Genomic DNA, 12,470 nt, shown 5'->3' with positions numbered 1-12,470 from the left:
AAGTGAGCTTACATACATATATTTGTACCAGGAAAGGTTAAAGAAAAAGGAGTCTGACGGAGAGCTTACAACAGATGGTTCAGATGATGTGCTCACCTTAGCATTGGGGAAACCAGAGCATCCTGGGAGGGTACGAGGCGTTGGTGGTTTCACCAAACCAGCTTCATACTTTAACCTCCCAAAAAGCAGAAAGAAAAGTGTGGAAGAGACTTTGAGGAAGAGTGTGAAGTTGATTTTGGAGGAGGAGAAGGAAAGTATAGTCGCTAAGGAAAGAGTTGCATGGGAACAAGAGAGAGATAGACAAGTTGCTGAGGAAAGAGCATATTGGACAGCCAAGATTGGGAGGTTGGAAGCAAAAATTGATGGGAAGGAGGTGCCACTAGAGTCACCAAAACAATTGACGCCACTTCATGAACATGGTTCAGGCCAAGGGAGCTGTTCCCGACCAGCTGAGAAGATTTTGATTGACATTGTGGAAGGTGATGGCAAAACAGTGAAGAAGAAGTTGGTTTTAGCCGAGGAGAAGATATTTGTTCAAGAGGACCAGCAAGTGGCTACAGATCAACCAATGCAGAAACTAACTTCTATAATTGAAGAGGAGGTTAGAGTCCACATATCTTCGAAAAATTCTGACAATGTAAGCACCTTTCTTGCCTTAATTTATCTCTGTTCTCCTTAAATTCATTTTGCTTTGACTGTCTTTATCTGAAACTACAATAACATTGCTAAATGTGGAATTAATATAGTGAATGATTAACTGCTCATTGTTTGACATAGGAGCTGCAGGTTGATGGGAACGACTGCGGACTGGCAATAGACAGGGTCGAAAATATTGTTGCTTATGGTACTGTCATTCAAGTTAATGTTGAGGAAGGCAATCAGAAGATCCATGGGGTTTCATTGGGAGAGGACAATGTGCGTGTCTCAGTCATTGGAACCATTGTGCATGATGCCTTGCTACCATTTCCAGTGAAGGATGCTGACATAGTCACTGTCGGAGACGCCATTGGGACTTGTGTTGCTTGGCCAAGAAAGCTAGTTGTTATCCCTGCACCAGAGGCACCCCCTAAACCCATTGAGCAGAAAGTAACTCATTCTTAATTCATTTATAGTCCATCTTCTTCTTTTATTTATTCATGTTCAATTAATATGCAAATTTGTTTCATATATATAGTATATGTTAATATTGGAAAGGGTTGATAACATGTAGTCTTATCGTTACAAAATTAGATAACAAAGCGTGCTAATCCGAAGAAGAGAATCAGAGATTCATTTGATGATGACAATGAAGACCTGGAAAACTTGCCGACGAATCTGCCATTACCAGTAAAGGACTTGTGTATGTGGGCCAAGACTGAATTGATGGATGGCGCCACAATCCACACAACATTTGGTGGGGAAATTTTCGGCCATTCTAGGAAAGCCGTCATCTTTAGAAGGGATATCTATAACATGGCTAACATGCTGGAAGTATCTGGAGGAGTCATTGTTTTTTACATGAGGTACATATCAGTTTTCAATTACCTTATTCTTATCTTCAGTAATTGACTATACTCTGCTTGATCTTCATAATCAGAAGCCTTTTTTTTTATTTAGCCCTTTAATATTGCAATATTATTTGTAGCTACATTTATGGAGTCCTGAAGAAGTCTAAGATGCTTGATATGGTTGGCTTTATGGACCCTGCACACACCGGTATAATTGGGTGTGGAAATCCCACTGAACGGGCACGGTCTATGTCAAATCGGTACATGTTAGGGAAACCGGGGCAAATATTTTTGGTTCCATATAACTCAGGGTATGTAATCAGTATTACTACAATGTTAGGCATGTTATATTGCTTGTTGATAGCTTCTATGTATAGATGTAATGGACTTATCAAAAAATAATTTTTACATCTTTTTCTATAGTGCTCATTGGATGTTGTCGGTGGTGAACCCGGATGAAGAAGCCGTGCATTTCATGGATCCGCTAAAAAGGCGACTTTGTGCTGGTGAATGGAAAAGTATTGTCGACAAGTAAGTCTACTTCCCAATTTTTTTTTTTACCATATTGATCAGTTGATGTTGTTTCTTCATGTACTGAACTTGCTGCTTGCTAATTATAATTTTTGTGATCATCATTTTCAAGCTCTATTAAAATCTTCAATGCCCAAAAGGGTAGGAAAGGAAGGAAAATAATCCAATGGAAGAATCTTGCTGTAAGTTGGTTGGAATTTTTATAGTCTCCATTAAGTCGTACTTCCTCATATGGTTAATCTTAATTTATTATTTTCAGGGTATTCCAGAGCAAACTGATTCTAAGACTTGTGGTTATTTTGTCATGCGTTATATGAAAGAAATTGTGGAGGACAAGAACTTGGAGTTTGCTACCAAGGTAAGAATGATCAACTGCATATAGGCATATATATTTCAGTTACTGAAAGTTACTGAACCTTATTATGTCCAGTAAATTTGAGAAGCAAATGCAGCAAGTCCAGTATAGGCATAATAAGGTTGATTTACTGGACTTGCTGCAAGTAACTTTGAGAAGCAAATGCAACATAATAAGGTACTGGACTTGCTGCAAGTAACTTTGAGAAGCAAATGCAACATGATAAGGTTCATATTATAGGCATATTTCAGGTTTGCTACCAAGTTATAATGGACTTGCTGCATTTGCATCATAATAACTTGCTGCATTTGCTTGTTTCAGTGGGAAAGGAAATCAAATCTTGCTTACACACAGAAGGATATTGATGTGGTTCGAGCTGAATGGGCAAATCATGTTATGAAGTTCTATACTAACTTTGGTTCTGTTTAAGGTAGATGAGTAGCACCAGCAACTGCTTTTGTGCATTTATATATAACTGATGGAAAGTGTTGATGAACCTAAATTATGCATGCAGTTGCTTTGCCTAGCTACTCTTTCTTGACCTTATAGGTCGTTTTTGACTTAGTGCAATATTAGGTAAATGATCGAGATCGATGAGATGGTTTTTTGGTTCTCTTGATCATTATGTAACTGTTGGCTAGGTTTAGATTTGGAACTATGGATTGTATTTTGGATGATGTTGATGCAATTAATGAAACGTAGCCATCATTTTCAATGCAGATTTTAGTCCAATTTTATGGTTTTGATGATTGTAAATGACTGATATAGTTGAAATGGTTGAAAGGCAACAGATATATGCAGGTTTATGTTGTATCAAGAAAATAGAAACAACATAAACAAAGGATCATCTGTTGTTTCTATCAAGTTCAAACAACAGAAAAGTAGAGTTCAAAGAGCTCTCAAACAACAGAAGTAGGTGATTGATATGTTGTTTCTATCACGTTCAAACAACAGCAAAGTAGAGTTCAAATAGCTCTCAGACAACAGAAGTAGGTGTTGATATGTTGTTTCTATCACGTTCAAACAACAGAAAAGTAGAGTTCAAATAGCTCTCAGACAACAGAAGTAGGTGTTGATATGTTGTTTCTATCACGTTCAAACAACAGAAAAGTAGAGTTCAAATAGCTCTCAGACAACAGAAGTAGGTGTTGATATGTTGTTTCTATCACGCTCAAACAACAGAAAAGTAGAGTTCAAATAGCTCTCAGACAATAGAAGTAGGTGTTGATATGTTGTTTCTATCACGTTCAAACAACAGAAAAGTAGAGTTCAAATAGCTCTCAGACAACAGAACTAGGTGTTGATATGTTGTTTCTAGCACGTTCAAACAACAGAAAAGTAGAGGTCAAATTGCTTTCAGACAACAGAAGTAGGTGTTGATATGTTGTTTCTACCAACTTCAAACAACAGAACATAACTAAAACAATGGTTGAAAGTGCAAACAAACAACAGAAAAATGAGATTGAATACTACTTCAGACAACATTAATATGTAGTGGTATAGTGTTTCAGACGACAGATAGACTCCGATTCTTCAATATTAGGTACTTCAGACGACAGAACTTAAACTGAATCTGTCGTCTGAGTAGATTATAAACGACGGAGAATATCTGTCGTCTGAATGGCTTAGAGACGGCAGCCACTTAGACAACATATTTTTACTTCATCAGACGACAGATATGGTCTGTCGTCTGAAGCATTTTTTGGCATAGTGTATGCATTTGAGCATCCCCTCATGCTTCGCCGTTCCTGACCGAAGCCATCAAAGAGTGCTAGAACTCTTGGCTTTGTTCTAAGATGAATTCATGAATTAATTAAAAGCCACCCAAACTTACCAAAGTTCCTTTCTCCTTCTCTTACTCCCTCTCTTTTCATGATTTCTCCTTATGACTTATGAGATTTGAACTTTAAAGGCTTGAATTAAAGATTCAATTAGAGATTGGACTATATGCAGTGCCAACAATTAGAGATCGTGCTATGTTTGTAGTGCAGTTAATTGAGACCTAGTGATGCTTTAATTTGTGTAATTGAACAAAACTCACCAAACCAACCAGATCTACAAAATCCGATGGTAAATGATCTCTTCTCGATGAGGATGGCGGCCATATGGGACTTTGCAATGGTTTTGGGTTTTCTTGATTTTTAATTTTTTGATAAAGAAAAAAATTATAGGGAAAATTCATGTTAGCAATTTCTTCGATGAGTTGGCACCTACCATATCATTCGGTATATGAATTTGATATGAATATTTGGTGTCTCTAGCACTACTCTATTAGTTATTATAAATTTGTTAAAACCATAGAATAAATAAATTGCTGGAATCGTAGAAGGTTGTATGGTACGTAGTGGGCTAGGTCTTATTTAGGCTAATTTTCTTACAAACTTATTAAAACCATCTAATAAATAAATTGCTAGCTAGGATCGTAGAAGGTTGTACGATACGTAGTCTATAAATAAAATTTAAAATTCTTACTCACCAACTATACCTAACATCTTGGAAAACCTGGAAGATGAGCAATTGAAAAAGTTTGCTTATTCATTGTAGCGTACGTAAGAAAAAAACATTTAGTAAGAATGAAGTCTTTTATTCTCATTAGCCTCTCTTCTCACAAATCTCTTGGCGTTGGCGATAGGCCAACTTGGGTGGGCACTAAGCTTGGTTGCTGGAGGATTAAGAATGAAATAATAACATTGAAAATTAAGTTGAACTCAGGAGTCTTTGAATTTGATAGGATCAAACTCATGATGACGACACAACTAGTAATACATACTTATCTTATCTTATGGAAATTAATGTCATATTCAGAAGTATTTATATTATAGATTTGCTCTGACTTTACACTACATTCCACCTCATGATTGTTAGAGAGTAACCGCCACTACAAAATTTTTCCTTCTCCTCGTCGATCGCATTCAAACTGTGTTACATTTTCACCCTAGCTACAAACAAAAAAGGACTAATATATATGTATGTGTTCTTTTAATTCTCCCAAGTTATAATTAATCCTTTACGCATTAGGCCATTAGGCTTTGTCTAAACAACTTATATAACTATATCTTTATGACACAAAGAGGGCTAATAATTGAGTCGCACTCAGAATATGGAGATAATATGCCAGTAGACGATATCAAATAGTTTAATTTTGGCTAAGATATTCCTTATAGTATTTAGTTAACTTTCAATATATTGCTATAAATAAATTAAGGAGCTATTTTTTTTTTTTTATTTTTTGAAAGGAAAGACGACAAACTATATTAAATAAAACTAAGGAGTACATGGGGCGATGCAAAAGCATCGAAAGAAAACAATAAAGCATAAAAAGATGCACAAACGCATCTATAATGAAGAAAGAACAATAAAGGATAACAAGATGCACAGACGCATCTAGAATGAAAGGTAACCAAGATGTGACTTGATGCCGAACGACATCGCTGCACTGCATATGTCACGAGAGCAGTGAAAATGTAATAGTAACCGTAACCGTAACCGGTGATATGATCACCTAGGAGAGGTGATTCGCTCACCAGGAGTTCGAAAGTAACCGAGGGTGTCAGAAACTCGAAAATTAGCAAACGAACTCCTAAGAACCAGAACCAATACCATATCAAAATGAGCAACTATCTCGGATTCAAGATCCGAATTTGGGTGCGACCCGGGTCCCAAATTCGGATCCAAATCCGGCCTGAGTTCAGAGTGAAAATTGCCAAAGCATACATAACTAAAACCCAGACCCAAGTGGATATCCTTTGGGCACCCAAACTTTTGGGCCCTCTAGCTCCGGCCCGTCTGGGAGTGATGTGGACACCCGAACAACTGGGCACCCATGCGCCATCCCACCGCACCGCCGAGCCGAATCGCCGCACCACCGAGCGTCGCCCCGCCTGGGGGAGAACGAGCCTGGAAGAGCCTACCAAGCAAGCTGGAGAAGATAAGCCCCAGATCGAATGGATCTGCCGGTCCATAAACGGAATTCCTCCCCGCCGGAGAAAGCCCAAACTCGTGTCTGCCGATACTCGCCGGAGAATGCCCAGGCATCTTGCCATCCATCGTCGGGGCAACGCCGCGTCACGCCTACTCCGCTGATCCGGGCTTCTCAACACTCGCACACCCAACCGCACCAAGGCTGGAACCGATCTAGCACTATCCTTATCGCCAACCTTGAGTCGCGCCCGCCATGGCCTCGACCACCCACCACAGTGATCCGCCGCCATGGAGGATGGATAGTCTGTCGCCCCCTGTACCGAGCGAATCAGCAAGCCGCAACGCTCTATCATGGAAAGCAATGAGAAAGAAGGGACAGCAATGTCCCTACTCCATGAATCCATCACCAGAGAAGATGAGGGAAAATGTCCCCTTTGAACAAGGAGGAAGGTACTGCAACCCTTCACCCAGAGGTGGCGGCTGCGCAACCCTAGCGGAGCTCTGCTAGTCATTTCAAATAAACTACTATTAAAGGATTATGTTCAATAGTCATTTACAGTAGTGTCGAGAATTTTGAGATTTTATGGCAAAGAAAGATGACCGCTATTACTATATGATTCTAATTCAATTTTTAAATTAAGTTAAGGACCTATTTGAGATTGTTTTTATTAAGAGACTCAAAAACACTTTTAAAATAACATACAAAAGTAATTGTTAATAGTGCTTACACCCAAGAGGTGTCCCCCTAGGCCTACAATAAACGTGTCTACTGACTTTGAAGATCTTTTCTCTTAAAAGCGAAAATGCAGCTCGGGAATTAAGGAATCCCCATCGGACACGAGTTGGAGGCAAGGAGAAGTCGGACTCCCGTGATCTTTTCCTCTCGTCCGGCGGCGGTCGATGACGGCGTTGGCGGTTTCTGTCTCACTGTTGTTGTATCGTTTGCTGGACGGGAATGATTTTGGGCTAGTACCCTATTGGCTTAGGGATTTCTGGCCTGAGGTTTGACTGTGGTGGCGGTGTAGTTCGTGATCTTTCTTCTCTACGCCATGGAGGCCATGGACATCATCTTGAGGGAGGCGATTCACGGCGTGAGGTGGGTTTCGGCGGCGGGGATGGCTACTTCGGGGGGAGCTGGTAGTGGCTTGAGACGGCGATCCAAGTTTGGCTGGCTTGCTCAGGCTTCATTGGTGCTTTCTGGTGATCGTCCTTCAGGCGTCGTGGCTCAGGCTTGCTTACGGTGGCGTGAAGTTGGCGGCGAGTTTTGGTGTGTACGGTGGTGCTGCACAGGGAAGGGATGCTTGGAATGGGCTGGGCCACGTGTGGACCTTGGGCTAGGGTTTTCTTTTGGGCTTTAGGGTTTTTAAGGTTTTGTTTAAATTCCAGTAACTCCCTAGTTTGTTTGGGGAAAGTAATGGGTTTTGTCCCATTTTAGGCCTGCTTTTTTAGTGGGCTTTAGTCTATATTGCTATTGTTTCTTCTTACACTAAGTTAATGAATCTCTTGGAGTACCACAATTGAGTGCGTTGACGAAGAGAGATTCGAAATAGTTTTCTTAGTGTACGTTGAGATTTGTAGTTGTGTAGGCTCGTAAAATTCAAATGAGCATCATTGTACTAGTGGATGGTACCCGTATTCCCTTACCTGCTTGACCACTGATTTAGGGTACACTTATATGGTTTATTTGTAAGTGTCGTTCTGGCTTTGGGATTAAATGAAATATCTATTACTCTGTCAAAAAAAAAAAACATACAAAAGTACAGAAAAGAAAATATTTTCAGACACGTGCTTCCTCTTTGTAGGGGGCACTTTGATCGGAGTTGTACGACAGTGGATATTCATGGGTAAAGACCCAAAACTTTGCCCCTTTATCTGAGTTAGCGAAGACTAGGCCCAGCAAACTTCGAAGGACCTGAGAATCCTAGGAAGGTTGTTGTTGTGTTCTTCCCGACAGTTCCTTGTATATGCACGGCAGTGAATTGATCATTTCAAAAGAGGCTTGGCAAGATGCGTGTGGCGTGGGAGCTAGAAAAGCATGAGTTTGAGAAGAAGAGGTCCTAGCAGTGTTGTATAATGGTTGAGATTTGTGAGATAAGGGGGTTTGGACAGAAGATGAGTTTGGAATGATGGAAAACTATGGATGGATGTGGGAGAGAGGAAGCATGGGAGAAGAAGAGTGCTAGAGAGCTTGCTAGCACAATCCGTTCTGCCTCTGCTTGGTTAGTAACATAGCTATTTATATGCAATTCCAGCAGCCAAAGGAATCTCGGTGGAAGGTCTTTACTGCTGGGTAAAGAGATGGCTTGGGTTAAATGCATGTACTGGATTTTGCAATGTGTTTTGGTTTGTCAAGTTGTGTCTAGGGCTATGAGATTTTGGGCAGATTTTCTGCCATAATTTAGGCAGGATTTGCTGCTAGGATTCCAATCCCAAGATTTCTGCTGTGTTGCTGGGATTATGTGCTGCTGGGATTATGGGATTATGTTATGCGGCTAGGATCAAGAATCCTATGTTTAGCATTTACTATTTTGTTTGTTTCTAAAGGATTTGGGCTTGGGTTTTTGGGCTCTCTCTCTTCTTCACTTACCCGTATTAAGTGTTAGGCCGTTGGGCATGAATTTTGGTCCCAAGTCCAAAATTATCAACGAGCCTAAAACTAATAACGGGCCTCATGCAATTCCGTTACCTTCCATACCACACCCATTCTTGTAAGCCCCAAGTGCGTGAATGTGGCTTGGGTCCACGTGCATGGCATGATGTTCGCGGGTGTAATTTGCCTCGAAATATGAATTAGGCTTAAAGCATAAATTGGGCTTGTTAGCTGGATTTTTGGGTGTCAACATTAGCCTCCTTGATTATGTAGGTCGTGCAAGCATGTTGCAGGCTACATAATCAATCCAAAGACTCATTGCATGATATATTGGCTTGAAAGATATGTTGGGTTGCAAATCCTCCAAATATGAGCTACGACTTATTCAGCTTGAAAAACAAATGCTAGTCATCATCGAACTCATAGAAGGAAAGAGTTCAGCCTCCAATCACCTTTCTTTTAGGAAAGTGGTCTTGGCCCGTGAAATCCATTAGGCTTTTCTCATCTTTTTGTTTCACAAGACGTCTTTCTCCTCAAAAGTCAGTTTTTTAATTTTGAGGGAAAGGAGCTTGTCTTCATTCACAGTCTTTTGATATGAGAAATCATGTTCACGACCTCCTTAGCCTCTTACAGAATAGATTGATTGCGTCAAGCATGTGGTAGAGTATCTTTAGGCTTCTTGATCAGATTTTGCGCCTGGAAGAAAGGAATGGAATGAAGATTGCTCTATAGGCTTGCTGGGTCGAACTTCCTTCTGCTGGGTATAGGCTTCTTATTCCTCTGCTATCTCTATCTTTCCCCTTCTCTATTTTAGCGATGATAATAGCTGTGTTATAGCGTATTTTGGTTCTCGCGTTATCAATTTGCTACTGTGATTGCTTGTTGCTTCAGCGACATTGATTTGTTGTTGTGATTGATTTGCTGCGTTTTGCGTATTTTGGTTTTTGCATCAATTTGTTGTCGTGATTGCTTGTTGCTTAGCGACATTGATTTGTTGCTGTGATTGATTTGCTACATTTCGCGTATTTTGGTTTTTGCATCAATTTGCTGCATTGATTGCTTGTTGCTTCAACGACATTGATTTGTTGTTGTGATTGATTTGCTGGGTTTCACGTATTTTGGTTTTTGCATCAATTTGTTGCCGTGACTGCTTGTTGCTTCAGCGACATTTATTTGCTGTTGTGATGTGAATTTGCTCAACAATGTCGGCAACTGATTGAATGAGAATAACTCTTGATACTGCATTTGAATTTCTTGTCATCAAGCCCTACCACTTAAATATACCATCTTGGGAACAAAACTGTGAACCGGTTAGCTAGAAATCCGGAAATTTTATACTTCCTCTAACACTTTGCTGATTCACTTCACTCTTATGTATGGCTGAATTGCTTGACTTTGATTATAGGCATCACTTTGTATAGTATGCTTTGCCATTGGATTTTTTTTTTTTAATGCCGTGATTGCAATAAAGCATGATGCAGCATGGTATTAATTGGCTTTATTTACCATGTAAATCATGTTTCTTAGCTTGGCTTGGCCATATTAATTCAATGGTTTTAGTTTTGCTTGGTTTCTTGCTTGGAGTGTGAACGGCATGTAGTAGCTTTGCTTGGGTGTGTGCTTTGGTACGTAGCTTGAGCTTGTGGCCATCTTAAGTATTTTTAGAGGGAGTCAGCATTAAAAAGAATGAGCTTGGTTGCTTGGCATGACCCTCATATGTTATATGGTAGAAGCACGACCTTAAGAGAGGAGCTTGGCATGGCTTGTGTATGCATATCGGATGCTTGTATGCTTAAATTACTTTTGCTTGGCGTAAGCTTGTTTAAGTATTGGCGTGTTCTTCTTGGTCGTGGATCTGCTTGGCTTGAGCATGATCTTAGCACGAACATGTGCTTGGCATGATGTTCGAGTGGCATGAGCACAAGCTTGGTATTAGCATGGACTTGGCATGATATATTGGTTCATAGAGTTAGGCTAATATGCCATGTATTAAGCATGAAATTTCTCGTGATTGCCAAGGATATAGGGTTTAGACATATTTGGGCTCAAATTTCATTGATTTCTTGTTTGCCTCTACACCTTATAGATCCATCTCAACAATGATTCTTCTTCTAGAAAATCAGGTATGATTTTCTCTGTGATGCTTTGAGGGAGAAATTAATAACTTGGGTTCAAGATTTTGGGCTTTTAATGATATATGTACGGGACATTTAAATGATAATATTTGATGTGAAGAATGGGCACTAAATTTGGTGATAGACCGGATATGTAAATGCTTGATGTTGAAGTATGGCTGTAGATGCTTGTGTAGAGTAGTGAAGACTCAGAGTATGAATTTGGTTGCTGAATTGTGTATGGGTAGCAATATTTGGATCTGTATATGTAATGGTGTTGGAGCAAAAATCTATGACAGGTTGGAATTTGAATTAAGAGTAGGTATATGCTTGATGTTGAAATCATAACATGTGAAAGCTTGTATAATTAATGCTTGCTGGATCATAAATGCTTGTGCGTATGACTTCTCCACATTTTTTGCTTCAGATGAGATACCCTGTGCTTGGATTCTGATTTCACAAAATTGATTACGGCAGCTTTTGTTTCAGTAGTGGAGTAGTAGAGGCCAATGACACAGGATATGAGAGTATTTATTCCGATGATAAACTAGATGTCAGTAAACGGTGGAAGCTTTGAACACAGCAATGAAGTGAGCTTTAACTTGATCACAGTAACTGAATTTTTTTTGCTTGAATTGCTTAGCTTGCTTTTCCTTCATTGTCACAGATTTGCATGATCATGTGCCTGACTAGCATATATGAGTCATATACATTCTTTTTGCTATATCTTGCTTGGTGTTATCTTCTAGGTCAATAAATGCTTTCATGTAGGATTTTCATTTGTATAGGATTTCTTTGTGGCTTGGCTTTGGCTTGCTTACTTATTTTAGCATGTTCTCTGTGGATTTGTATGACTTATGGTAGTTGTGGTAACACATTGACCACACACAACCTTGACTTTATTGCAGTGGTGCTAGCTTTGTCGTTGCTTTGATTGGCTGCTGGGAATTAGCTTACTAGGCTAAATCGCTGCATTGTGGTCGTCACGATATCCAGGTGAGCATCCATACAAGAGTCTTCTCGTGAAATATGCTTGCATTTGATTATTCAAAGTTGTATTCTTGAATGCAATTGAAACATTGGTCGATCTTTTCTCTGGTGGTGAACTCTTTATGCTTGCTGCTGGGATTTGAATTTGCTCAATAATCACAACGATTGATTGATAGTATATGAATATGGATATTGCTTGTCAAGAATTGAAGTTAATAGCATGAATTTGCATGGCATGTTTTTCTGTGGCTTGTTTTAATTGTTGCAGTTATCACATAACATACTTTGTTTTGTTGCTGGGACTGTGATGTAACCTGCCTTTGTGAGTCCTTTTTTGCTAGCCGTTTGTGAGCCTTTCCTATTTTACTGCTATAATTGTGAAAATGAATGATATAGCATCGCGTTGTTTGGCTTGGTATTGTAACTTTCTTAGCTTGGCTTGATCATGTTACTGACACTTTATCAGTAATTTGCTTGGCTTG

At 39.6% G+C, this 12,470-nt stretch overlaps 1 protein-coding gene across 1 annotated transcript; it reads left to right on the top strand.

The window, feature by feature from the left end:
• Positions 1 to 568: 568 nt before the first annotated feature.
• LOC133730659 (uncharacterized) lies at positions 569 to 2,263 on the top strand. Its single transcript, XM_062158212.1, has 6 exons — positions 569 to 637; positions 778 to 1,086; positions 1,231 to 1,502; positions 1,625 to 1,798; positions 1,911 to 2,018; positions 2,131 to 2,263. Exons 1-6 carry the CDS (start codon positions 569 to 571, stop codon positions 2,222 to 2,224), a joined length of 1,026 nt encoding a protein of 341 aa, XP_062014196.1. The 3' UTR covers positions 2,225 to 2,263.
• The last annotated feature ends 10,207 nt before the right edge of the window (positions 2,264 to 12,470 follow it).

The sequence above is a fragment of the Rosa rugosa genome, chromosome 1, assembly GCF_958449725.1.
Source record: "Rosa rugosa chromosome 1, drRosRugo1.1, whole genome shotgun sequence".
Lineage (NCBI taxonomy): Eukaryota > Viridiplantae > Streptophyta > Magnoliopsida > Rosales > Rosaceae > Rosa > Rosa rugosa.
Note: the sequence above shows the minus strand (reverse complement) of the source record. Positions and strands in the feature narration are given on the sequence as shown.

Excerpts from the sequence above, each read along its gene's own strand:
- LOC133730659 (XM_062158212.1), top strand. The coding sequence starts at position 569 with ATGCAGAAACTAACTTCTATAATTGAAGAGGAGGTTAGAGTCCACATA. Across the intron at positions 1,087-1,230 it reads CTAAACCCATTGAGCAGAAA|ATAACAAAGCGTGCTAATCC; the intron begins GTAACTCATTCT and ends TTACAAAATTAG. Across the intron at positions 2,019-2,130 it reads TGGAAAAGTATTGTCGACAA|CTCTATTAAAATCTTCAATG; the intron begins GTAAGTCTACTT and ends ATCATTTTCAAG.